The sequence below is a fragment of the Natrix helvetica genome, assembly GCF_964273705.1.
Source record: "Natrix helvetica genome assembly, chromosome: 1".
Lineage (NCBI taxonomy): Eukaryota > Metazoa > Chordata > Lepidosauria > Squamata > Natricidae > Natrix > Natrix helvetica.
Window position 1 is genome coordinate 350,157,309 of NC_138548.1, and position 26,674 is coordinate 350,183,982.

Sequence of the window (26,674 nt, forward strand, 5' to 3'; positions counted from 1 at the left end):
TCTCCTAGAAAAATGAAATATACTGGGAAATATTGAAAAGGCAGAATATTATATTTCCCTGGATCAGAAATGGAGAAACATGTTTTTAGGCAGGAAGCAGACTCACTCTTAATAGCCCCCACCTTTGCCAATGGCCCATTAAAAAGCTTGGGCCAGTCTATTCTACATAACAAAGATTACCCCCTTCAGCTCCAGGGTGATGGGATTAAGGTGTGATAGTATTAGCCCTTTACCCATCTCACCACAGGGCACCTGGGAAGAAGAAATGCTCAACCAAACGTGGACTCACAGCCTACAGAGTTGCCCCTGCATGGCCCTATGGGAGTACAAGAATATAAGATCTAAGGCCAGAAAGGGCATAAAAACCAGGAACTTTCAGCCTCTCCGTCTCTTTTTCTTCTTCACCCAACATCTGCAACATCATGTGATCCCCCTTTTCTGTTCAAGCCATGTGATCCTGTTCGCCATTAAACCATCTTTCCAAGCAGCCTCCATGTTTCCAGTATCTTTTTCCCCACTTGGAACTGAACCCAGAAGGACATTTCTTCCAACAGGACGAAGAAACTTTCACAACGGGGAAATAGTACATATTGCTTTAAATTAGCCAATTGCTTTTTTAAAAAAAAAAAAACTGATGACCTAGGGCAGGAGAAAACCACAATAAAATAAGAAGAGCAAAAGCGCCTATTGTGGACAAAACCACTTCAGAATAAAATCCCTTTCTAACCCAATATTAGCTTCCTACCTATAAGAGAACATTATAGGACTCGCTAAATGCACCTCCTTGGCTTGTCTGCTTCCCAGCCCCCTCCTCCCTCTGGCCTTGCTTGGTAGGATCTTTCTAGGTTTCATTTTCACTCATAGTCTAAAACACACAACAATGGACTCTAGACCCTGGAGGGCTAAACATTTAACAAGCTGAGGGCAAAGGTGAACGGTACAAGATGTACCTCCAGAGAGCGATTCTCAGAGCAAGCCACCAATAGCTCCAAGCAATGGAGGGACTGTGGACTTACCTGCTCTACCTCTATGGACTCTTTGTGGATGCCGTGTTCCCATGTGAGAGCCCAGTGAAGTTGCATGCTAATGAACTGAACCGGGACCAGGTAACCAAATTTTTAAAAAATCCAGATAGGATGACACGGTTAATAATTGCTGTTCTGGAGGAAAACCACCTAAATCCAACAATTTCCAAATTTCAGCTGCATCAGGTGCAGCAGGCTCATAATGAGATGGAGGAAAAGCATACAAATGTACTGTGTATTATTGTTGCTATTCTTTTATCACACTTTCTTCCAGGCGCTCAAGGCATATATAGCACTTCCTTCTTCCCCAGCTTTTCCACCACAACTGATCTATGGGGTATATTGGGATGAGAAAGAATAGCTGGCACACATCACCCAGTAAACCTCTAAGGATAAGAATAGTTTTAATCCAGAATCTCCCTTTACCTAGTTCAGACATAAACACCAGGGTTGGTGAGCCTAAGTTTTATAAATCTCAATGCTCAAACTAAATTAATCTTAGAGTTTTGCTAATATGTACTGTATATTTATACAATTGATCTGCTGCCTCAATCTATATATATAGAAAAATGGCTGTCTGTGTGTGTGTGTGTGTGTGTTCCAGCACAACTCTGGAATGTCTGGAACGCGATTTCAACCAAACTTAGTACACAGATTACTTACCCTCTGGAAACAAATACTGTGGGGTTAAAAAACACCTCTTGGGATGTGTGTTCTGTTAAGATACAGCCTGTTGTGTCGTAAAACGGCTTCTACCGTACTGCCTTAAAATGACTTCTACTGTACAGTGCTGAGGAGTTGTCATGGTAACAGCTTCACAGTATCCCCACAAGGGGGGCTCCCTCTGGTAAGGGGGAAAATGCAACCTTAGAAATTGTGGCGACGTTCATGGAAGGAGGGCTGGGATAAATAAATAAGCGGGCAGCATTGGATTATCAGCTAGTCCTCAATAAATTCAAAGTTATACTAAACAGAATTGGGTTGAAAATAAATAGCTTTCTGGTGACGGGAAGGCCCACTTTTTGAGACCGGATTCAATGTTGGTTAGAAAAATCCTTTGCAAATGCAACGTAGTATTGATAAGATTTAAATGTCAAGAGTGGCATTTTGGAAAGAGGCAGGGGGAAAAATGTTCCCAACGAAAAGCAGTTTTAACCGAAGCAAGACCAGTCAAGATCAAGATATTTGCTGCCTGAGGTCAACATTGCAAATCCCGCATACTTTTCTACTAACTAATGCAGCAGACCATAATTTATTGGAAAGTCCTCTGTCTTGTTGAAAATAATATGGCCTCAGAGTCAGACTTGTTGGAAGAAATGTCCATCTGGGTTCAGTTCCAAATTGGGGGGGGGGGGGAAAGACACTGGAAACATGGAGGCTGTTTGATGGTTTTAATGGTGGGCAGGATCACATGCCTTGAAGATGTTGGGAAAAAAGGGAAGAGATGCTGAGAGGGCCCTGGTTTTATACCCTCTCTGAGCTTTTGAATTTCAGCTTGTATTCTGATTGTCAGACTCCCATGGGGCCATGCAGGGGCAACTCTGTAGGCCATCCTGAGTCCCAAGCTTGGTTGATCCTTTGCTGGGTGATGATGTAATGAGAGGGCTTTGGGCAATTCCTACATGGCTCTGCCTGAAGGAGGTTTATTTATTTATTTATTTTCAAGATTTATAGACCGCCCCCTCTCCCCGAAGGGACTCGGGGTGGTGTACAGGCATCTCATTAAAAACCAGATACAAAAGATAAATACCCTTAAATACCCTTAAAAGCGAATTAAACCTAAATTCAGCTGTACAGAATAATAAAAGTTAAAATCAGCTAAAAAGCGTACCCCTAAAAATTTAAAAATGCAGACTTGAGGGACTAAAATTGGGATTAGGCCAGGCCGGCTAAATTGAACAGGTGGGTTTTAAGCTTCTTACGGAAGGAGCGGAGGTCGGTGGTAGTTCTGAAGTCCGGGGGGAGGTCATTCCAGAGGGTCGGGCGGGCCCATCACAGAGAAGGCCCTACTCCTGGGTGTCGCCCGCTGGCATTGCCTAGTGGACGGCACCCGGAGGAGTCCCTCTCTGTGAGAGCGAATCGGCCGAAGGGTTGTATGGGGCAGGATACGATCCCGCAAATAGCTAGGTCCTGTGCCAGGTAGATCTTTGTTATGTAGCATAGAATGGCTCAGGCCTTAATGGCAGGGACGTGCGGTCAGGGGAGGCAGGGGAGGCAGAGCCTCACCTCTCATCATGAAATAATATATAATATATCCCGCTAAGCTCCGGTAAGGAGAACAGCTTTTGGGGAGTGAAGAGGAAGAGGAGGGAGGAGGAGGAGGAGGTGCGCGCACGGGGCGGTGCCAGCTGGGCAACCGGCGGAGGCAGGAGGGTTCTCGGAAGCGCCAATAACCTTCCTGCCTCCGCTGTACTTTGCGCGCTCCTCACGACTGCAATAGACGTCCAGAAGTGGCAGGGGCTGTTGGGCTGGAAGCCCAAACCGCATTAGCCACAAAAGCCGCTTCTGGACGTATATTGCAGTCACGAGGAGCGCGCAAAGTCCAGCAGAGGCAGGAAGATTCTCGTCGTTCCCCAGTCGCTTTCGTGGCTTCCTCATCAAGACGAAGTTAGCGCCAACAACATTTCTGCCTCCACTGGACTTCGTCTTGATGATGTCGCCGCAGCTCCCGGGATGGACGGAGGTAGCCAGAGTGGCGCCGAGGCAGTCCGGCGGGCGAGCGAACGAGGATCAGACTGCCGGATCCTCCATCGCTCGCTCTTTCGTCCGCCCGGACCGCCTCGGCGCCGCTCTGGAGGTCCGGCCACGCCCAGCCGCTGCGGCGATGTCATCAAGACAAAGTGGCTTGGAGGCGAAGTGCTTTTCAGTGCTTTTCTATGCATCTGGCATTTAGGTAGATAGCTGGATGTCCTAAACGCCAGTCGCTCAGAAAAGCACTGAAAAGCAGCTGCTGTTGGGGACTGCAGAGTGCGAGCCGGTGGAGCGCGCTCAGGAAGGCGGGGAATGGGATCACATGTGCTGGAGGCTGAGTCCCATTCCCCGCCTTCCTGATGACGTCACCAGCCTCACCAGCCATAAACCTCACCGCACGTCACTGCTTAATGGCCCATTGACAAAGGTGGGGGGGGGATGAGTTTCTGCCTCCCTTTTAGGGGAAATATTCTGCCCTTTTAATATTTCCTAAAATATTTCATTTTTCTAGGAGAGTGGTGGGTGCTAACTTTCTACAGAGCAAACCAAATATTTTTGCTTTCAGAGCTGCTACGACAAAAGCAATGAAAAAACCAGAGTTTATCCTGAGTTCTACCTCTGGGACTTGGGAACTCTTGTCCATGATTAGAAAGCTTTTTGTTTGATCATTCGCAGTGCATAGTTTGGTCCAGAAATATCTAGACCAGTTTTCTTCAATCTGATCACCCCAGAGAAGCCATCTCATTTGGAAAGTGGAGATGAATATGAAAATACAGAGACAAATTCCTTGTGTGTCTAATCACACTCAGCCAAATAAAGTATTCAATTCAATTCAAGCCACAGTTTGGGAAGTTTCTTTAAATCACAATGCGTGAAGATCAGAGTCGGTATTCTATTGTCTGCACTACCAGTTTGGTAGTGGGAGCGCGCATGTTGCTGGAGGTTTTCAAGAATAGACTGGACAATCACTTGACAGTGATGGTATAAGATCCTCCCAACTTGAGGAAGCGGTTGGACTAGAGAATGGAATGGAACGGAACGGAACAGAATACAATTAATAACTTTATTGTCACTTCGAATGTACACTAATCAGCATACATTAAAATGAAATTTTCATTGCATACAGCTCTCAAAAGGTCCCCACTTCCAATCTACACAACATAACCATAAACAGAATAATATAAATATATATAACAAAATTACCGTATTCATATACCCACATATATTATATGACACAGAGAATCAACACAGTCTAGATGACCTCCGAAGTCCATTCCAGCCCTATAATTCTATATTCTATATTCTCTAATATAGATTTGATGTTTATGTATGCGCTGAACCTGCCACATAACTATGACATCACTAGATAGGAATCTCCTTCAGTATGTACGGTGCATGGGAGAATATCTATTTAAAATTATTGTTCAAGGAGCAACTCTGTAATTAGCAAATGCAGAAGGCCAAATAGGTCAAAAGAATTTTGAGAAAAAGCAATTTTGGGCAGAGACTATTTAGCTTATTTCCTTCTGTTGCACTGACATACCTTCATTGAATTCGCCAAATTACACGGAATTCTACTTTTAGTAACGAGAAAGCTGTTGAAACACTTAGCTCTTTCCTCACCCACTCTTTTCTATTTTCTCTTCCAACCCTGAACTGACAATATTTTGTATCCTGGGAGTTGACAATGTGTCGAAAGACATGATTGCTGGCGAAAGAACTTTGGTCCTTTTCACAATACAGGTAGTTCTTGACTTACGACCACAACTGAGGCCAAAATGTACGTTGCTAAGCAAGACATTTGTTAGGTGAGCTTCACCCCCATTTTATGACCTTTCTTGCCACCGCTGTTAAGTGAATCGTGGCAGTTGTTAACTTAAATGTTTGTTGGGTGAATCCGGTTTGCCAATTGACTTTGCTTTTCAGAAGGTTGCAAGAGGTGATCGCATGATCTTGGGATATACTTCAACCGTCATAGCTGTGAGTCACTTGGCAAGGGTCTGAATTTTGATCAAGTGACCACTTGGAGGCTGCAATGGTTGTAAGTGTGAAAATCACAAGTCACTTTTTTTTTCAGTGATGATGTAACTTTGAAGGGTCAGTCAATGTTGTGAGTTGAGGACTGCCTGTAAAGGTTTTGCCTAAGAATAAAGCTTGGGGATTTAGAACTATATCTGCGTTTTCCATGCGCAGAAGCGTCCGGGCAGGTGGGCGGGGCCTCCTGCCACCACCACTACCAGTTCGCCCGATCCGGCCCGAACCGGGAGCAACCTACCTCTGGCGTATTCTCTTAATTTGACACAAAAGTAACCAAATTCTGATCTTTGCAGTATCTTGGCAGGTGGCTCTTCATCGCTGCGGCATCCTCGTCCTCATCGTCGCTGGAGACATTTGCCTACGTTGACAGCACCCTGTTTAGTATGAATCAGAGCGAGACCCCAGAACGGTTGCAACTACAGGCTGCCATCCGACTGTAAGTTCAACTTTCCAAAATTTAACACACATAGACATGTTTAACCGAGGATGAAGTCCTTCAGTCTCCAGGATATCTCTCCGGGATCTATACCTTATGCCGGGATAAGGTATGAACCAAGAATCTCTAGAATATCTACAGATAAGCCTCAATTTACAACAGTTTTCATTTCAATTCAAAGTTACAACGGCACTGAAAAAGTGACTTACGACCATTTTTCACACTTACGACCATTTCCACATCCCTATGGTCATGTGATCAAAATTCAGACACTTGGCAGCTGATTCGCATTCATGATGGTGATAGTGTCCCGAGGTCATGTGATCCTTTTTGTAGTTTTCTGACAAGCAAAGTCAGTGAAGAAAGTAGCTTCACTTAGCAACCCGAACACCTGCAATGATTCACTTAACAACTGTGGCAAGAAAAGTTGTACAATGGAGCAAAACCTACTGAACAAATGCATCACTTAGCAACAGAAATTTTGAGCTCCACTGTGGCCGTATGTCGAGGAGCACCCACATTGCATTATTAATTAAGATAAGAGCCTATTATGGGCACAGTCTGCATAGACCTGTGTCTCCATGTTGGCTGGGGGATTCTGGGAGTTGAAGTCCACAGGTCTTAAAGCACTGGTGAAATTCAAATTTTTTTACTACCGGTTCTTTGTGCGTGGCTTGGTGGGCCTGGTGTGGCTTGGTGGGCGTGGCTTGGTGGGCGTGGCAAGGGAAGGATACTGCAAAATCTCCATTCCCTCCCCACTACAGGAGAAGGATACTGTAAAATCTCCATTCCCTCTCCTATCCAGGGGAAGGATACTGCAAAATCTCCATTCCCTCCCCACTACAGGGGAAGGATACTGCAAAATCTCCATTCCCATTCCACTCCAGGGGAAGGATACTGCAAAATCTCAATTCCCTCCCCACAACAGGAGAAGGATACTGTAAAATCTCCATTCCCTCTCCTATCCAGGGGAAGGATACTGCAAAATCTCAATTCCCACCCCACTACAGGAGAAGGATACTGTAAAATCTCCATTCCCTCTCCTATCCAGGGGAAGGATACTGCAAAATCTCCATTCCCTCCCCACTACAGGAGAAGGATACTGTAAAATCTCCATTCCCTCTCCTCTCCAGGGGAAGGATACTGCAAAATCTCCATTCCCTCCCCACTACAGGAGAAGGATACTGTAAAATCTCCATTCCCTCTCCTATCCAGGGGAAGGATACTGCAAAATCTCAATTCCCACCCCACTACAGGTGAAGGATACTGTAAAATCTCCATTCCCTCCCCACTCCAGGGGAAGGATACTGCAAAATCTCCATTCCCTCCCCACTCCAGGGGAAGGATACTGCAAAAATCTCCATTCCCTCCCCACTCCAGGGGAAGGATACTGCAAAAATCTCCATTCCCTCCCCACTCCAGGGGAAGGATACTGCAAAATCTCCATTCCCATTCCACTCCAGGGGAAGGATACTGCAAAATCTCCATTCCCTCCCCACTCCAGGGGAAGGATACTGCAAAATCTCCATTCCCTCCCCACTCCAGGGGAAGGATACTGCAAAATCTCCATTCCCATTCCACTCCAGGGGAAGGATACTGCAAAATCTCCATTCCCTCCCCACTCCAGGGGAAGGATACTGCAAAATCTCCATTCCCTCCCCACTCCAGGGGAAGGATACTGCAAAATCTCCATTCCCATTCCACTCCAGGGGAAGGATACTGCAAAATCTCCATTCCCTCCCCACTCTGGGATCAGCCAGAAGTGGGATTTGCCGGTTCTCCAAACTACACAAAGTTTCCGCTACCGGTTCTCCAGAACCTGTCAGAACCTGCTGGATTTCACCCCTGTCTTAAAGTTGCAAAGGTTGAAAAACACTAATGTAGAGACTCAATAATTTTGCTATGCAAATCCATGTCAGCATATTGGGGGCTTAACTGGTGCTGAGCTAGGGCAGGGCTCGGATTTTATAGGGATGGTAATCCTCTGTCCTTGTGAACTACCTATTCACGCTACAGGTAGTCCTCGACTTACAACAGTTTGCTTAGTGAGCATTCAAAGTTACCATAACACTGAAAAAAGGGCGTGATCATTTTTCACACTTACAACTTACATCCCTACTGTCATGGGTTCAAAATTCGGATGCTTGGCAATTGACTCATATTTATGACAGTTGCAGGGTGCGAGGATCACATGATCCGCTTTTCTGACCTTCTGACAGGCAAAGTCAATGAGGAAGCCAGATTCACTTAACAACAGTAAAACTCGCTTAACAACTGTGATGATTCACTTAACAACTACGCCAAGGAAGGTTGTAAAGGGGGGCAAAACTCACTTGACAAATATCTCACTTAGCAACAGAAATTTTGGGGTCAGTGGTGGTCGTAGGTTGAGGACTGCCTGTATTAAATCCAATGAGACCCCAAGACAGAATGTAAGCACTGCCTTTGGGCTTACCCAGAACAAAATGAGGTGTAGTCACAAGCACGAAATAGTTAGGATTCCTTCCATGCAGCCTGAGGTCTAATAGGAAGAGAGAAATGGAAGTTGCTTTCATTCACAATCTCAGGATGAAAAGGCCAATTTGTTTGTGACAGCTTAATTGCAGAATTGTAAAAAACGACAAGCCACCCTTAAGGCATCTGTCCAACCCATCCGTTGATACAGGAACCGAAAAGAGAACAGCTCCAAAAGAAGAGTGTAGGCCTTTGCCAATAAAAGAGAATATTTGTAGCTCACGATTGAACTGTGGGGTTCTTGGTGCTCTCTCAGCTTGGTGGTTTTCTGGCAGACGTTTCATTGCCCAACTGGGTAACATCATCAGTGCTCAGCTTGGTCTTTGCTGTGAGACCTCCAGTGAAGGAGAGAGATCTCCCCTTTCCCTGACAATTAGTAGAAGAAATCCTATATATTAGGATGGTTTTCCTAGCATTCAGATGGCATTTGTCCTGGCATAAATGCAAATCATTGATGAAGGTAATTAAAAAAGAAACAAGTTCTTAAAGAAGAAAGAAAAAAATGTCACCTAAGCCAGACAAAGGAAGCTGGGTCTGAGCGCATGGAAAAACTCAAATCCCATCAGCACAAGGACTTTGAGTGGGTGCCAATCCATTCCTGGGTCCTGAAGAATAATGGATGGAAACTGAGAGAGGAAACATTCAACTTAGAAGTAAGGAGGAACTTTGTGACAGTGAGAACGATCAACCAATGGAACACAAGTTGCCTTCAGAAGTTGTGGGAGCTTCATCACTGGAAGCTTTGAAGAAGAGGCTGGACTCCCATCTGTCAGAAATGGTGTAGGGTCTCCTGCTTGGGAAGGGGTGTTGGACTAGATAACCTACAAGGTCCCTTCCACCTCTATTATTCTGTATCCAAAATTGGCAGCTTCCATCCATGTACAGTAGCTAGTGCCTGGCAGCCTAGTTGAGGAGAAGCCAAGTCTTGATCAGTGTGTATGCACATGTGAGAAAGAGCAAAATGTACTTCAGTTTTGGTCACCACGATGTAGAAAAGATGTGAGGACTCTAGAAAGAGTGCAGAGAAGAGCAACAAAGATGATTAGGGGACTGGAGGCTAAAACATATGAAGAATGGCTGCAGGAACTGGGTATGTTTAGCTTAAGAGAAAGAAGGACTAGGGGAGACAGGATAGCAGTGTTCCAATATCTCAGGGGTTGCCACAAAGAAGAGGGAGTCAAAATATTTTCCAAGGCACCTGAGGGTAGAACAAGAAGCAATGGGTGGAAACTAATCAAGGAGAGAAGCAACTTAGAACTGAGTAGAAACTTCCTGACAGTTAGAACAATGAATCAGTGGAACAGAAAATGCCTCCAGAAGTTGTGAATGCCCCAACATTGGAAGTCTTTAAGAAGATGTTGGATAGCCATTTGTCTGAAACGGTGTAGGGTTTCCTGCCTAGGCAGGGGGTTGGACTAGAAGACCTCCAAGTCCCTTCCAACTCTGCTATTGTATTGTATTGTACTTTGTGTAACCAGTAAAGTTTTGCTGCTACTTTCAATTCACATCTCCTCATTTTCCTTATTTGAAAAACCTGATGTGTCTCAGTGCTGGTTGAAAGTGATTTGTGTGTGTGTGTGTCTGTGTGTGTATCCCTAATAATTTCCCGGGCTGTTGACCGGGAGCTGTGTGTCTTGTCTATTCTAGACACACCTATCTGAGGTAGAAAGCAAGGGAAGCTTACATGATCTGCATGCCTGAACAGGGTGTTGCGTGAGGGGGTGGCCATTAAATAACCTGGGAGTGCCTGTAGCAATGCTTAAAAGCATTTGTGAACTATAACTGCCTCATGGATAAAGACATACAAATGTGGTTCTAATTTTCATGCTGCTGCTCTTTTCCTCAAAACTCTTCCTCAAAACAACCAGCGTTCTGTGACTTACGGTATTTTATATCCTCCGTCTTTTGGGAAATTACAGTTTGCCAAACTCACGGCTGCCATCATAATTAGCTTTTACATGTTGAAGCAGTGGTGGGTTCCTACCGGTTTGGCTGAACTGGTAGTGGTTTGGCGGCCTGGGTCACTGGAACCGGCAACAACCCAGGCCTGCCACGCCCCTGAACCGGTCCTCTGGGCGGCGCCATAGATGCCGCCATCTTGTTTTTTGGTTTTGCGCATGCGCAGATCAATTTTTATTGTACTGCGCATGCGTGTGCGAAGCACCCACGAGCAAACTAGCAGTAGTGGCTGCCGGAACCCACCCATGATGCTGCAACGGTTGTTAAGTGTGGAAAAAAAACGGTCATAAGTTACTTTTTTTCAGTGTCGTCGTAACTTCAAACAATCCCTAAGCTGACAGTTTTAAGTCACGAATACCTGCCCTTCTATAAGCAGGGAGGGAATCCCATGTCAGGATTGTGAAACTGGATGGGAAATTTTGAAATGGATTAAAGGAGGTTTTCCAATGAGATTACATTGTGAAATTTGACTACAGAACCAAGAACGTACAGGTAGCCCTCGACTCGCAAAAGTGTACACTATATTGCCAAAAGCATTATTCACTCACAACTGAGTCTGATTATGTGGATGGGTGAGCAAATACTTTTGGCAATATAGTGTAAGTGACTATCTGAAGTGGTCATAAGTCGAGGACTACCTGTATCAAGAGAAGGAGGTGCTTGTTCTCTGCTTCTTTTAAGAGACTGGTACTCAAAAAAAGATCGAATTCTTTAAAAAGCCAATACCTAAAAATAGAGGAGGAAAAGTGCAGATCTGCGATCAAATAGTAGAATACAATGCAGTAAAGCAACAAAATAGAACAGTGGCTGGTTTGCACAACCACAGTGCTTTTGGTTCCCACAAAGAGGCACTTCCCTGTCTCCTCAGGAAATAATTACGGGGACACACACACACACACACACACGTACCACTTTCCACCAAATACCGAGACACATCACGTTCTTCAAATACATAAAGAAGATGTGAGAAAGTACACTATATTGCCAAAAGTATTCGCTCTCAACTGAGTCTGATTATGTGGATGGGTGAGCGAATTGTTTTGGCAATATAGTGTATATATATATCAGTATAAATATATATTGAATATCCTGCATTTTTACTTAGCACCTATTGTATTTTTACAGATATTGCCATATGCAGGTAGTCCTCAACTTATGACCACAATTGAGCCCAAAACTTACGTTGCTAAGAGAGACATTTGTCAAGTGAGTTTTGCCCTGTTTTACGAACTTCCTTGCCACCGTTGTTAAGTGAATCACTGCAGTTGTTAAGTCAGTAGCATGGATGTTAAGCGAATCTGGCTTCCCCCCATTGACTTTGCTTGTCGGAAGGTCGCAAAAGGGAATCACATGACCCTGGGACAGTACAAAGGTCATAAATACGAGTCAGTTGCCAAGCGTCTCAATGTCGATCACCTAATCATGGGGATGCTGCAGTGGTCATAAATGTGAAAAAAATGGTCGTAGGTCACTTTTTTCCAGTGATGTAAATGAACTGTTGTAAGTCGAAGACTGCCTGTATATCAAAATCTCCATCCTGTCATCGTTAAAAGTCAAGTTTAGAATTTCACCTTGCGTTTTCTATCACCACCACACACAGCTGCTTTGCCACAACCTCAGAGATGCACCCAGTGGTAGGATTCAAAAAAATTTACTACTGTTTCTGCGGGCGTGGCTTGGTGGGCGTGGCAGGGGAAGGATACTGCAAAATCCCCAATCCCTCCCAATCAGCTGGGACTTGGGAGGCAGAGAATAGACGGGGGCGGGTCCAGTCAGAGGTGCCATTTACCGGTTCTCTGAACTACTGTTTTTTTTTCAGAGTATAAGACGCATTCCTAAAACAGCGTGGAAATGTTGGTGCGTCTTATACACCGAATACAGCCATTTTTGGCCTCACCTGCATCCCATTTTTGCGAAAAACAGGTGAAAAACGGAGGCGTTTTTGCCTTCCCCCAGGCCCCGGAAGGACTCTGCGGGCTTCAGCAGGACTGGGGGAAGGCAAAAACACCTCCATTTTTGCGAAAAATGGCTTGTTTTACCCCCATTTTCCACAAAAACTGGAGTGTTTTTGCCTTCTCCCAGCCATGCTGAAGCCTGCAGAGTGCTCCTGGGGGCTGGGGGAGGGCAAAAACTTTTTTTTCTTACTTACCTCTTCGAAATCTTGATGTATCTTATACACCGGTGCGTCTTATAGTCCGAAAAATACGGTACTCAAAATTTCCGCTACCGGTTCTGCAGAACTGGTCAGAACCTGCTGAATGCCACTTCCGGATGCACCCCCCTCCTACAACAACTGACTTTTTTAAAAGCCAGGAATCGTTTAAAAGAAAAAATGAATTTTACGTGTCAGTTTCTTCCCCCCAACTTTCTCAAGTCACGGTGATTCTTTTCAACCACGTTTGAAAGTTGTCTATCCTTCTGCCTTTTTAAAACTCACCCATATTCCCCCCCCCCCCGCCTCTGTTCTTCTTAGGAAATCAGGCCAGTGCGTTCCCAAAACGTGGAATTATTTGCTTATGGAGGAAAGTGCTGATCTGGCTACCGAAGGTAAGGCTCATGTTTTTTTTCCTGCCAGCTTTGCTGATAATTTTTTTGCTGTTGTTTTCTCTTTTAATGACCCCGTAATCAGCGGTGAAATTCAATTTTTTTTACTACCTGTTCTGTGGGCATGGCTTGGTGGGAGTGGCGGGGGAAGGATACTGCAAAATCTCCATTCCCACCACACTCTGGGGCCAGCCAGAGGTGGCATTTGCCGGTTCTCCAAACTACTCAAAATGTCCACTAACGGTTCTCCAGAACCTGTCAGAACCTGCTGGATTTCACCCCTGTCCATAATCCCTTGCATCTTGGTGGAGTCTGGCAACTGAATGGAGCTGAGTGTTTACTGGCCGGATGCCCTTCCTGTTGCCAATGCAGAGTTCGCAGCTGATATTTACTTACTGTGCTCAGAGAGATAAATACCTGCCGCTACTTAGGATTGAACTCGCAGCCTTCTGATTGTGAGGCGAGCCAGCTTTGCTGATAATGTTACCTTCAAAGCTGATTTTAAAAGCAATATATGTTATATAGCCAGATTAAGATTCTGAAGCATTTGTTGTTGTTAGTTGCAAAGTCGTGTCCAACGCATCGTGACCCCATGGACAATGTTCCTCCAGGCCTTCCTGTCCTCTACCATCCTCTGGAATCCATTTAAGCTCAGGCCTACTGCTTCGGTGACCCCATCCAGCCTCCTCATTCTCTGTCGTCCCCTTCTTCTTTTGCCCTCCATCTTTCCCAGTTTTAGGCTCTTCTCCAGTGAGTCCTTCATTCTCATTAGGTGACCAAAGTATTTGAGTTTCATCTTCAGGATCTGTCTTTCTAAAGAGCAGTCAGGGTTGATCTCCTCCAGGACTGACCGGTTGGATCGCTTGTAGTCCAAGGGACTCGCAGGAGTCTTCTCCAGCACCAGAGTTCAAAGGCCTCCATTCTTTGGCATTCAGCCTTTCTTATGGTCCAAACTTCACAGCCATCCATTGCAACTGGGAAAACCATAGCCTTGACTATGCACACTTTTGTTGGCAGGGTGGTGTCTCTGCTTTTTAGTATGCTGTCTAGATTTGCCATAGCTTTCCTTCCCAGGAGCAAGGGTCTTTTAATTTCTTGGCTGCAGTCCCCATCTGCGGTGATTTTGGAGCCCAGGAAAATAAAACCTGCCACTACCTCCATTTCTTCCCCATCTATTTGCCAGGAATTGAGAGGGCCGGATGCCATGATCTTAGTTTTCATAATGTCTGAAGCCTAGATGCAGGGAACGAAGGCATGGCAAGGTAAATAGGAATTCGTGGCTTTGGCAAAGATATCAATTAATTTCCTACTGAAATCAATAAGCTAGGTTTACCTGCACTCACATTTCCCACTGGCATCTGTGGGAACTGGGGGGCTCACCTACAATTGCATTTAATGTAGACACGGCAGTCCTTGAATTACGAAGGTAATTGAGTGAGCATGACGGTTGTGAAGTAGTTCCTAAAGTGACCATGGCTTTTTTACCGTGTTTGTGTGTGTGTGTGTGTGTGTGTGTGTGTGTGTGTGTGTGTGTGTGTCAAATGCCATGGTCATTAAGTAAACCTGAAGGGACACAGCAGTAAGAATTAGTTTAACCTTTGCTATTTTGCTTCTGTAAGAAAAGCTTCTGCTATTAACCTAACGTCTGCTGTCTTGCTTTTCTGTACAACCCAGTGCCTGATGCATGACTCAAGCAAGAGGCTGTGCCTGTCGTCGCCTGTCAGGGTTTAGGCATCGGGCAAATATGGCGTTGCTCTGGCTACACTTTAGGCTTGCGTTGCTAAGCACCCAGCCCCTCTGTTCCTTGCTGCACTGGCGCCAGTAACAGATAAGGAGGTTAGAACAAAGAATTACCCAGGGATGAGTTGAGGTTGATGAGGAGAGCACGGACACGCCTGGCTATAAGGAATGCTTCGTAGATGAGGAAGGCATGGGCCGAATGGGTACCAAACTGTTGTCTCTGATAGTTGTGGCCCGCCAGTGGCCAGGGGAGCTGGCAGCAGATTCGGATAGTTTGGAGATTGGGGAAGAACATGGGCCAGTCCTGGAGTCTGGGGAAAGCTCTCATGGGGGCTCTGTGTTGGAGGCAGAGAGGGGACCAAGGCCATCTGGTAATGATTTGCTGCCTCCGGAGTCTGACATCAGCGAGGCAGAAGAACAGCAGGAGCCTGTTCCCGAGTCTGCATAGGCACAGAGTTGCCATGAGAAGAGAACAGTTAAAGAACAGGGGTCGACTGGGGAGTAAGGCCACAGGTGGACGATGAATGGTCCCTCCCAGAGGAAATAAAAGGGGAGCGAAAGTGGAGTGGAGTTTGCAGGAGATGATTCGTTCGCTTAATTGGTTCGTGACTCTCTGAGACTCCTTGCCAAGTTTTGCAGATATGAACCTGTCAGCTCTCCAAGAGCCAGATAAGGTCAGTGACTGTAAATCCTCCCTTGAAAGACTTTGCTGGATCTGAATGAGCAGAATTTACAGTAAATTAATAAAAGGGTTTTTTGTTGGGACAAGGAGTTTGCTTCATGCTCTTGGGAAGTCTCGGTCAGTACACTGATTGGCTACATGAACGTATAAGAAGTTTGCCATACTCTTTCCAAGTGTGGCTCTTTCTTGCATGCTTGCTGCCTGTCTGCTGTTGAACAGTCCACCCAGCTATTTTCTTTGGCGAAATAAAAGCTGTTACTTTTTCCAAGCCTCTGCTTAAGTCTCTCTTTGGCCCTTTGATGACTCGAGAACATTTTAGACCTTGCAAACGTATTGTTTGCTGTGGGGCATTGTTTGAAGCGTGGAAACATTGTAAGTTGGGATCACGTCTCTGAGGATAGTGCCGTAAAATACAGGCTTGCCAAGCCCCCAATGCAGGCTTGCCAAAATACAGGCTTGCCAAAATACAGGCTTGCCAAGCTCCCAAAATATAGTTCATGGGGCTGTGGTGGAGGGCCCGGTTGTCAGAACTTCAAGTTCAGGTCGTAAGTACCTTTTGGGGGGTCCATCATAACTTTGAACAGTTGATAACAAACAAGTCGTAAGTTGAGAACGGACTGCATTTTGATAACATCCTTATTTGCCTGATGAAAAAAGTCCACTTTCGACCCTACCCTCTTTTAATCTCTGTTGTGACAGTAAAGGATTTGACAAGTGTTTGAAGGCAGAATGCCTGCAGGCTTTTTTTGCATTATAAGCTATTCTGCACCTATGCAGGTTTGGGTAACCATGTAATTAAAAAAAAAAAATATATTTGTATTTCTGAAGAGTTGCACTTACAGAATCTCGCCTTCGGCGGAATCCTTTCCAGCATCTGGGAAAACCTGTTATTAGAGTTGTTAAAGAAGACTAATTTAAAGATAACAAAGCTGTGGATTCATTTTGATGCATGTCTTTAAGACGGAAAACCAACCAAGAGTATAAAAACGGATGCATACTGCATCCAATATATATGGCTGAATTTACCACTTCTGCATCAACCTAAATCAAGTTTTAATAAAAAAAGATAACAATTTAATTGGCCAAGCAATGTCGTTTCATACATTTTCATACGTACACTATATTGCCAAAACAGTGACGTGCGGTGAGGTTTACAGCTTGTGAGGCAGCAATTTTTTTAGACTTGTGGACTTCAACTCCCAGAATTCCACAGTCAGGCATGCTCAGTTGCGACCTGCCGCCCTCCGCCCTGGGATTCGGCCACGGCACCGCCTGCCAGAGCTGCGCAGAATCCGGGGTGCGCTTGTCGGGCGAGGGCAGCGCAGAAGGGGAGCGGACGGAGTGGAGGAAGCCTCTCCCCCCCCCCGCTTCCCGCACCCGAAAGAACAAAGGGAACCTCTGCCGCTGGCCCGGGCAACCTGGCCGGCCTCTCTCGCGGCGGCTCTCTGGTGCCGAGCTTGGGAGTCCTGCAAGCACCGCAGGCTGGACTGGAGCCTCGAGTCTAGGGCAGCGAGTCATTCGATAGGAAACTTGCCTCTTGGAAGGAATGACTCGGCTTGGCTCCTGCTTTGTCTCTCCTGCCTCTTCGCTTCTCCGTTCGGTCGTTGGGCGGCAGATCGAAAGCGGGAGCCAAGCTGGGTCATTCCTCCCAAAAGGCAAGTTTCCCATCGAATGACTTGCTGCCCTGATGATGAGAGGTTAGGCTGTGCCTCACTTGCCTCACCTGACTGCACGTCACTGTGCCAAAAGTATTTGCTCACAACTGAGTCTGATTATGTGGACGGGTGAGCGAATACTTTTGGCAATGTAGTGTATTTTTACATCATTGATATTTTTTCTAGAAGAGTAAAAGATGCAACGCTAGCGGCTCACCGCTATTGCCATTTTTTAATGTAAAAGTTTTCCCAAGGAAATCGTTTTACGTGTTTCAGATTCATGTGCAGGTAGTCCTCAACTTATGACCACAATTGACCCCAAAATGACTGTTGCTAAGTGAAACAGTCGTTCAGTCAGTTTTGCCCCATTTTATGACTTTTCCTGCCACAGTCGTTAAAAAGAATCACTGCAGATGTTAAGTTAGTTAACACGGTTAAGAAAACCTGACTTCCCCTTTGTTTGCCAGAAGGTCGCAAAGTGGGATCACATGACCCGGTCACAAATAGGAGTCATTTATCAAGCGTCTGAATTTTGATCATATGACCATGGGGATGCTGCAATAGTTATAAGTGTGAAAAATGATCATAAGTCACTTTTTTCAGGGCCGTAGTAACTTCAATCGATCACTAAATGTTGTAAATCGAGGAGTACCTGAATTGTAGCCTTCTGTTTCTCTATCTGCTTCATTAAACAAGGAACTGGATTTGAGCTTCTTTGATATTAATGCATACGGCACCCATCTCTGCATTTAGTGGTAGATTCAGCTTTGGTAGTTGATAACTGCTTACCTGTGAACTCCATAGATTAAAATAAAGAGCGCACACCCTGACAGAATAGCTTTCCACCTGCAGGGATGTGTTTTTATACATTGAGAGAGGCAATTCTGTCGCTCACCTTCTGAAGGCAAGCAGATCAAGCGCCTTCGTTGGCCAATATTGCTCTACTGAATATGTATGCCAACCTTCTCTGTTTCCCCTCCCCTCTGGATTTCCTGCAACAGGCCGGCCTCACATGAGGACAGAATTGTTCTCCGCCAAGTGTCCCAACACCATCGTTGTCCAGGAGACAGATCAGGATTACCAAAGGATTCTTTTCTACTGTAAGTAAGATCCTTTTGCTCTGATCCCTAAAGATAAAGCAGGTCCTTTCCAAGGGTGGGATTGAAAAATTTTAGCAACCAGTTCTCTGGCTGGTTGCTGGGTGGGCGTGGCCAAGGGGGGCATGGCCTACTCGGCCTCCTCACGGCGGGGGCACTTTCACCCTCCCCAGGCTCCGTACGCTTTCCTCGAGCCTCCGGGAAGGCGAAAACGGACTCCCAAGGACCCTGGAGGCCTTCTGGAAGCCGAAATGGGCCTGTTTCCAGACTTCTGGAACTTCCAGTAAGCCCATTTTTTGCCCTCCCCAAGGTTCGTAGGCTTTTCCCGAGCCTCCAGGAGGGTGAAAATGGCCACCCCCGGGCTCTAGAGGCCAGAAATGGGCCCATTTCCAGACTTCCAGAACTTCCAGTAGGCCCGTTTTTCACCCTCCCACAGCCTCTACGCGGGCCCTGTACTTACCTGGCATGATGATGGGCTGCATGGAGACTCCTGGGAGGGGAGGGGTGGGCGGGGCCAGCCAGTCATTGCAACAACCAGTTCAGCGAACCGGATGCAAAATTAGCATCCGTTTCGCCCGAACCAGCTGAACCCCATCCCTGGTTCTTTCCAATCTCATATTTCCAACCAGAGATATTCACTGCAATTCTCCTTTTTGCTGAGAAACTAGGTTCGCCAACTCATAGGTTGAGATCCAGGTTCTTTCTTGACCTTGAACTGATATTTCCTTCTCTCCCCAGCCCGGATCTTCCATCCTGAAGAACACTGTCTTGCTGATTTCTGGAACAAAGCTACTTGCCTTGATATGAATGAACTCCTCCTTATACCCAGAATTCAAGGTAGAACCTCTCTATGGACTAGCAGCTTGTCCACTGCGAGCACAAGAGGTCAACACTGTAAAACAATTCCTGTGCCTCCCAGAAGCTTCCCTGACTTGGCATCAATTTAATGAAAATAAAAGTTCAACTTAAGTGGAGTGAGCTTGGTCTAGCCCAGGGCTGTCAAACTCGCGGCCTACGGGCCGGATGCATCACACATTGGCCACGCCCAGTTTAGCGAAGGGAGGAGAGTAACGATACGTCACGTGATGACATCATGACGATGCAAGTTTTGACAGCCCTTGAGCTAGCCGGTTAAAACATCAGGCTAAAAACCAGGAGACTGGGAGTTCTAGTTCCATCTTAGTCATGAAAGCTGACTGGGTGACTTTTCGCCAGTCCCCCTCCCTCGGCCCATGGCATCAGGCTTGGGCAACAAGCTGGATGATCAGTTCCAGTTGCAACCAATGGAACCTGCTCTTGCACTTGCAGGAAAACTCTAGGAAGAATCTGGCATACAGTGGGGCAAAAAAGTATTTAGTCAGCGACCAATTGTGCAAGTTCTCCCACTTAAAAAGATGAGAGAGGCCTGTAATTGGCATCATAGGTAGACCTCAACCATGAGAGACAAAATGTAAAAAAAAAGACCAAACAATCACATTGGCTGATTTGGAAATAATTTATTTGTAAATTATGGTGGAAAATAAGTATTTGGTCAATATCAAAAGTTCATCTCAATATTTCGTTATATATCCTTTGTTGGCAATGACAGAGGTCAAACGTTTTCTGTAAGTCTTCACAAGGTTGGCACACACTGTTGCTGGTATGTTGGCCCATTCCTCCATGCAGATCTCCTCTAGAGCAGTGATGTTTTGGGGCTGTCGCTGGGCAACACGGACTTTCAACTCCCTCCAAAGGTTTTCTATGGGGTTGAGATCTGGAGACTGGCTAGGCCACTCCAGGACCTTGAAATGCTTCTTACGAAGCCACTCCTTCGTTGCCCGGGCAGTATGTTTGGAATCATTGTCATATTGAAAGACCCAGCCACGTTTCATCTTCAATGCCCTTGCTGATGGAAGGAGGTTTGCACTCAAAATCTCATGATACATGGCCCCATTCATTCTGTCCTGTACACGGATCAGTCGTCCTGGTCCCTTTGCAGAGAAACAGCCCCAAAGCATGATGTTGCCACTCCCATGCTTCACAGTAGGTATGGTGTTCTTTGGATGCAACTCAGCATTCTCTCTCCTCCAAACACGACGAGTTGTGTTTCTACCAAACAGTTCTATTTTAGTTTTATCTGATCATATGACATTCTCCCAATCCTCTTCTGGATCATCCAAATGCTCTCTAGCAAACTTCAGATGGGCCTGGACATAGACTGGCTTAAGCAGGGGGACACGTCTGGTACTGCAGGATCTGAGTCCCTGGCGGCGTAGTGTGTTACTGATGGTAGCCTTTGTTACATTGGTCCCAGCTCTCTGCAGGTCATTCACTAGGTCCCCCTGTGTGATCCTGGGATTTTTGCTCACCGTTCTTGGGATCATTTTGACCCCACGGGGTGAGAACTTGCGTGGAGCCCCAGATCGAGGGAGATTATCAGTGGTCTTGTATGTCTTCCATTTTCTAATTACTGCTCCCACAGTTGATTTGTTCACACCAAGCTGCTTGCCTATTGCAGATTCAGTCTTCCCAGCCTGGTGCAGGTCTACAATTTTGTTTCTGGTGTCCTTTGACAGCTCTTTGGTCTTCACCATAGTGGAGTTTGGAGTGTGACTGTTTGAGGTTGTGGACAGGTGTCTTCTATACTGATAACAAGTTCAAACAGTTGCCATTGATACAGGTAATGAGTGCAGGACAGAGGAGCCTCCTAAAGAAGAAGGTACAGGTCTGTGAGAGCCAGAAATCTTGCTTGTTTGTAGGTGACCAAATACTTATTTTCCACCATAATTTACAAATAAATTATTTCCAAATCAGCCAATGTGATTGTTTGGTCTTTTTTTTTATATTTTGTCTCTCATGGTTGAGGTCTACCTATGATGCCAATTACAGGCCTCTCTCATCTTTTTAAGTGGGAGAACTTGCACAATTAGTAGTTGACTAAATACTTTTTTGCCCCACTGTATGACAGGGTTCAGTGCCAATCTCTATAGCACTAACTTTATCCACCATAGCAGGGGTAGGACTCAATTCGATCCTACAAAAAGTCTAAAATGGGGAGAGAACTGAAGCCTAGGCTGCCATGTGAAAGAGTGCCCTGTGAAGAGAGAAAGATAAGATGAGGCCTACGGAAGCATCTTGGAAAGTTAGAGGAGGTTGTTCTAATTAAATGTCTGATTTGTTACTGGCTATATCCACTAAGGCAGCCATTTTGTAAGAGTGCCATTTCAACATTCTGAAATGTGTACCTGCTGCCCCATCAGAAATACTTGCTTGTTAGGCCCAGGACTCTTCAACATCTTCATCAATGATTTGGATGAGGGAATAAATGGGGAACTCATCAAATTTGCAGATGACACCAAGCTGGCAGGAATAGCCAACACTCCAGAAGACAGGCTTAAGATACAGAAGGATCTTGACAAACTTGAACATTGGGCACTCTCTAATAAAATGAAATACAGTGGTGAAAAGAGTAAGGTTCTACATTTAGGCAACAAAAACAGAATGCACAGGTACAGTATAGGTGGTACCTTGCTCAATAGTAGTAACTGTGAGAGGGATCTTGGAGTCCTAGTGGGCAACCATTTAAATATGAGCCAGCAGTGTGCAGCAGCTGCCAAAAAAGCCAACACAGTTCTAGGCTGCATCAACAGAGGGATAGAATCAACATCACGTGAAGTGTTAATACCACTTTATAATGCCTTGGTAAGGCCACACTTGGAATACTGCATTCAGTTCTGGTCACCACGATGTAGAAAAGATGTGGAGACTCTAGAAAGAGTGCAGAGAAGAGCAACAAAGATGATTAAGGGACTGAAGGCTAAAACATATGAGGAACGGTTGCAGGAACTAGGTATGTCTAGTTTAATGAAAAGAAGGACTAGGGGAGACATGATAGCAGTGTTCCAATATCTCAGGGGTTGCCACAAAGAAGAGGGAGTCAAACTATTCTCCAAAACACCTGAGGGTAGAACAAGAAGCAATGGGTGGAAACTAATCAAGGAGAGAAGCAACTTAGAACTGAAGAGAAACTTCCTGACAGTTAGAACAATTAATCAGTGGAACAACTTGCCTCCAGAAGTTGTGAATGCCCCAACACTGGAAGTTTTTAAGAAGATGTTGGATAGCCATTTGTCTGGAATGGTATAGGGTTTCCTGCCTAGGCAGGGGGTTGGACTAGAAGACCTCCAAGGTCCCTTCCAACTCTGCTATTGTATCTATTGTGCTGGAAGACAATCATTCAATGTCCTCTGAGCGAGGGCTTTCCCTCTTTCCAACCACAATGATTGGGTTGTCCTTTTCTACATTAGTCTAACTCATCGTTTAGGACCTCTTCCCAACGTGCCGTCCAAATTGGCTGATTTCAGGGCTCTTCCCTAATAGAACAAGGGCACCACTTTGAGGGCACACAATATTCTAAATCGTATTACATTGGACACATTCTGGGGAATTAAAATGGTAGAGCCAACACAATATCCACAGGGTAGGCAGAAGATGTAAGGTGTTCTAAGGGTCCCATCTGTTCCTGGCCAGGTCAGGATGCTACAGGGATCCAGGTGTTGATGGTGGCTTTGACCCACTCTGAAAACAATAACCCTTAATCCTCACTGTTGTACCCAATGCATCTGATAATGCATTGAAAACCTTTCTTATGGCATTATTTTCGATCTCATGTAATCCAGCAAAGGCAGTTGTTCATATATTTGTTTACGATGAATAATATATTCTGCATCAGACACTATAATGTTTTCATTCAATTCTGCACAGATGGTTTAGGACCACCTTAAATTCCATCTTTCGGCCTCAAAGATTAAATCCCAGAACTGATTATCATGTGTTAAAGAGGAGTTACTTGTGGTGTGTAACTAGATATATGTAAAAGCCTGGTATACTATGGAGTTTTGATCTCTTGTGACAATCTAATTGCATTACTCAAAATGCATTTTTGGATTCCAAAGGGGAGGGAAGGAAGGAATTAGGGAGGGAGGGGAGGAAGGAGAGTGGGTGGGAGGGAAGGAAGGAGAGAAGGGAGGAAAGAAGGCTTTTGCGCAACAGTAACCATATATTTCTGTCCTTTGTCTTAGATGCCTGTGAATTCCAGGAAACTTGACCTCTTAATTTTTCGGTAAGAATATAAATGTACCCCATACCACGCTCTACTATCCAATAAAGGAGAATATTTGTAGCAGGGGGTTGAAATGAGGTGTCCTTGGTGCTCTCTGATCTTTATGCAGATGTTTCATTACCCAAAATACCCAAGGAGAGAAGCAACTTAGAACTGAGGAGAAATTTTCTGACAGTTAGAACACTTAATCAGTGGAACAGCTTGCCTCCAGAAGTTGTGAATGCCCCAACACTGGAAGTCTTTAAGAAGATGTTGGATAGCCATCTGTCTGAAACGGTATAGGGTTTTCTGCCTAGGCAGGGGGGTTGGACTAGAAGACCTCCAAGGTCCCTTCCAACTCTACTATTGTGTTGTTATTGTAAATAGATAAGATCATCAGCACTGGTGATGTTACCTAGTTTGGATAATAAAACATCTGCAAGAAAACTACCAAGCTCAGAGAGCATCAAGGACCCATTCTATAATCTATCTTCAAATCAAGTTCACATCTTGATGGTTTTGATCTTTATTTTTATCTTGCAAATTTATCTTTATCTTGCAAATTTATCTCTATCATGTAAATTTATCTTTATCTTGCAAATTTACCACAAGGATCCTTCCTTCCTTCCCAAGCTGTCAGCTTGATTTTATGCAACTTGAGGTTCTTTTTCTTCTTCTTCTTTCTTTCTTGTTTTATAATTTTGTGTGTTTTCGTTTTTGCATTTAGTTAATTTTTAAAAAACATGTTTGCAAATTATTCCAGCAAAAGGGGATGGGGAAGAGATAGATGATTGGAATGAAAGAGAGAGAGAGAGAGGCAGAGAAGGCGGATGGGATAGAAAACAAGCGAAGGAACAGAGAGAATGATAAAAGGTGAGATAAAAGAGAAAGACACAAAGAGAAAAATATGGTGTGATGAGAGTAAGTCAAACCCTGTTCAACATCATATTTCCAGGTACAATTATTCTCACGTTAAGTCTTTGCACATATTGGAAGATTCACCAGGACAAAATTTCATGTTGTACCTCTGAAGCCTGCCCGGCGATACATCCTGTACCTTTGGGAGGGGAAGAAGCACAGGGAACTGTACGCACACACAAATGTATTGTCTGAATGAGAAGATTGATGAGATCCCAGACAGAGAAATAGGAAAATTTATGTCTGGCTCGAGCCACACCAAGATTTCGGAACCTTGAGCCCTGGATAATAATTTTTAAAAATTGAGAATTAAAAATGATGACGCAAGAAAATAAAGCACCTTTTTCAATAGCCCTGCAGCAAGAAAAACCATTTTCTCGCAAACACGTGAAATCCCTGAAGGATTGAAAAAGGCTGCTATAGATGCAACGCACATGGGAGACGTAGGCAACGGGAAACCTTCTTGGTGTTGACTGGCAAACTGTTGAAGGCTAAGAAATTTGCCAATCGTATAGTCTGGTTTGTTTTAAAAGTAGGTTTCTAGCCCTTAAGACCGCAAGGAGCATGCACAGCAGAGATTGGTGAGTTCTCAAAAACCAGTTGGGAGAACGTGATTAACTGCCATTCTCTAGCCGATAACTTGGCATTGCCTGGGTATTTATTTATAGGGGGAAAATGTCTGGACCAAACATAATTTCTAATAATTTCTAATATTGGATATTTCCCTTTACCAGAGGGAGCCCCCTTGTGGAGTACTGTGAAGCCGTTACTATGGCAACTCCACTACGCTGTACAGTAGAAGCCAGTAAGGCAGTCTGGCACAACAGGCTGTATCTTAACAGAACACACACCCCGAGGGGTGTTATGAGTGTCTTATCTGTGTACCTCCCTTGGTTGAAATTGCTCGAGGCATTCCAGAGTTATGCTGGAACACACACACATACCTCCCTTTATATATATGTGTGTTCCAGCATAACTCTGGAATGCCTCAAGCAATTTCAACCAAACTTGGTATATAAGTTGGTGTGTGTGTGTGTGTGCGCGTGTGTGTGTGTGTTGTATTTGTGCTGATAAATAAATAAAGGGAGACTAGTATAGATCTATTTCAAGCTATTTAGCTCTCATTAGCTAGCCATACTCTTACTGGGATTTGAACCTGGACTGTATTACATATTAGGCAGATATCTTAGCCACTAAGCCACAGGCTCTCCTTTTTATCAGCTGAGCCAGGAAAATAGGTATGTATTTGTGTTACAACCCTTGGTATGCCCAAATATGGGAGGGAGCTCACTACTCCCCCTTTCTGTCTTTCGGCTCATTATAGAAGACCATCCAGGCAGAAAACCATATTTTTATTTTTAATGTTGCCTTTGCTATGTTTGTGTTGTATTTGTGCTGATAAATAAATAAAGGGAGACTAGTATAGATCTATTTCAAGCTATTTAGCTCTCATCAGCTAGCCATACCCTTACTGGGATTTGAACCTGGGCTAATATGTAATACATTCTCATTCTGTAATGAGAAATTATGCAAAAACTGTACATTTGCATATTATACAGGTAGTCCAGTTACGACTGAGCCCAAAATATCTGTGGTTAAGACATTGGTTAAGTGAATTTTGTCCTATTTTACGACCTTTCTTGCCACAGCTGTTCAGTGAATCACTGCAGTTGTTAACTAAGTAACATGGTTGTTAAGGGAATCAGGCTTCCCCATTGATGTTGCTTGCCAGAAGGTTGCAGAAAAGTTGACAACTTTTATTTATTTTTTATGATTGTTCTTTTTCTCCCATCAGCTTCACATCCAGCTCAGCAGGAATGAATTACCCCCTTCGAAGCTGACTTTGACTCATCTGCTTGGAGAAGCAATTGCTTGTAGTTTTAAATAAAATGTATTTTCTAACGAGAAAACGCCTGCTCTTCCTTATTTAAAAGCAAAGCAAGCCCGTGAAACTACAGGTAGTCCTTGCCTTACAACAGCTTTGTTTAGTGACCATTCAAAGTTACATCGGCACTGGAACAAGTGACTGAGGGTTTTTCCACATTTATGACCATTTCAACATCCCCATGGTCACGTGATACAAATTCAGACACTTGGCAACTGGTTCAAGTTTAAGACCCGGGGTGAGATGATCCGCTTTTGCAACCTTCAAGCAAGCAAAGTCCATGTGGAAAACAGATTCCCTTAACAATTGTGTTACTAACGTAACAAATGCATTCATTCACTTAACAACAGTGGCAGGAAAGGTCCTAAAATGTGGCCAAACCCACTTAACAAATGTCTCACTTAGCAACAG

The 26,674-nt window shown here is 44.7% G+C and overlaps 1 protein-coding gene across 1 annotated transcript; it reads left to right on the top strand.

The window, feature by feature from the left end:
* Positions 1-907: 907 nt before the first annotated feature.
* On the top strand, positions 908-26,451 carry APOM (apolipoprotein M). The gene is made up of 7 exons (XM_081934321.1): positions 908-1,106; positions 6,047-6,189; positions 13,136-13,209; positions 18,285-18,383; positions 19,119-19,217; positions 23,441-23,481; positions 26,174-26,451. The coding sequence occupies exons 1-6, from the start codon at positions 996-998 to the stop codon at positions 23,464-23,466; spliced, it is 552 nt and encodes a 183-aa protein (XP_081790447.1). The 5' UTR covers positions 908-995; the 3' UTR covers positions 23,467-23,481; positions 26,174-26,451.
* Positions 26,452-26,674: the final 223 nt, after the last annotated feature.

Coding starts and splice junctions, on each gene's coding strand:
- APOM (XM_081934321.1), top strand. CDS start 996: ATGGAGGGACTGTGGACTTACCTGCTCTACCTCTATGGACTCTTTGTG. Junction 13,210..18,284: donor TGCTGATCTGGCTACCGAAG/GTAAGGCTCATG, acceptor TTCCTGCAACAG/GCCGGCCTCACATGAGGACA. Junction 18,384..19,118: donor CCAAAGGATTCTTTTCTACT/GTAAGTAAGATC, acceptor TTCTCTCCCCAG/CCCGGATCTTCCATCCTGAA.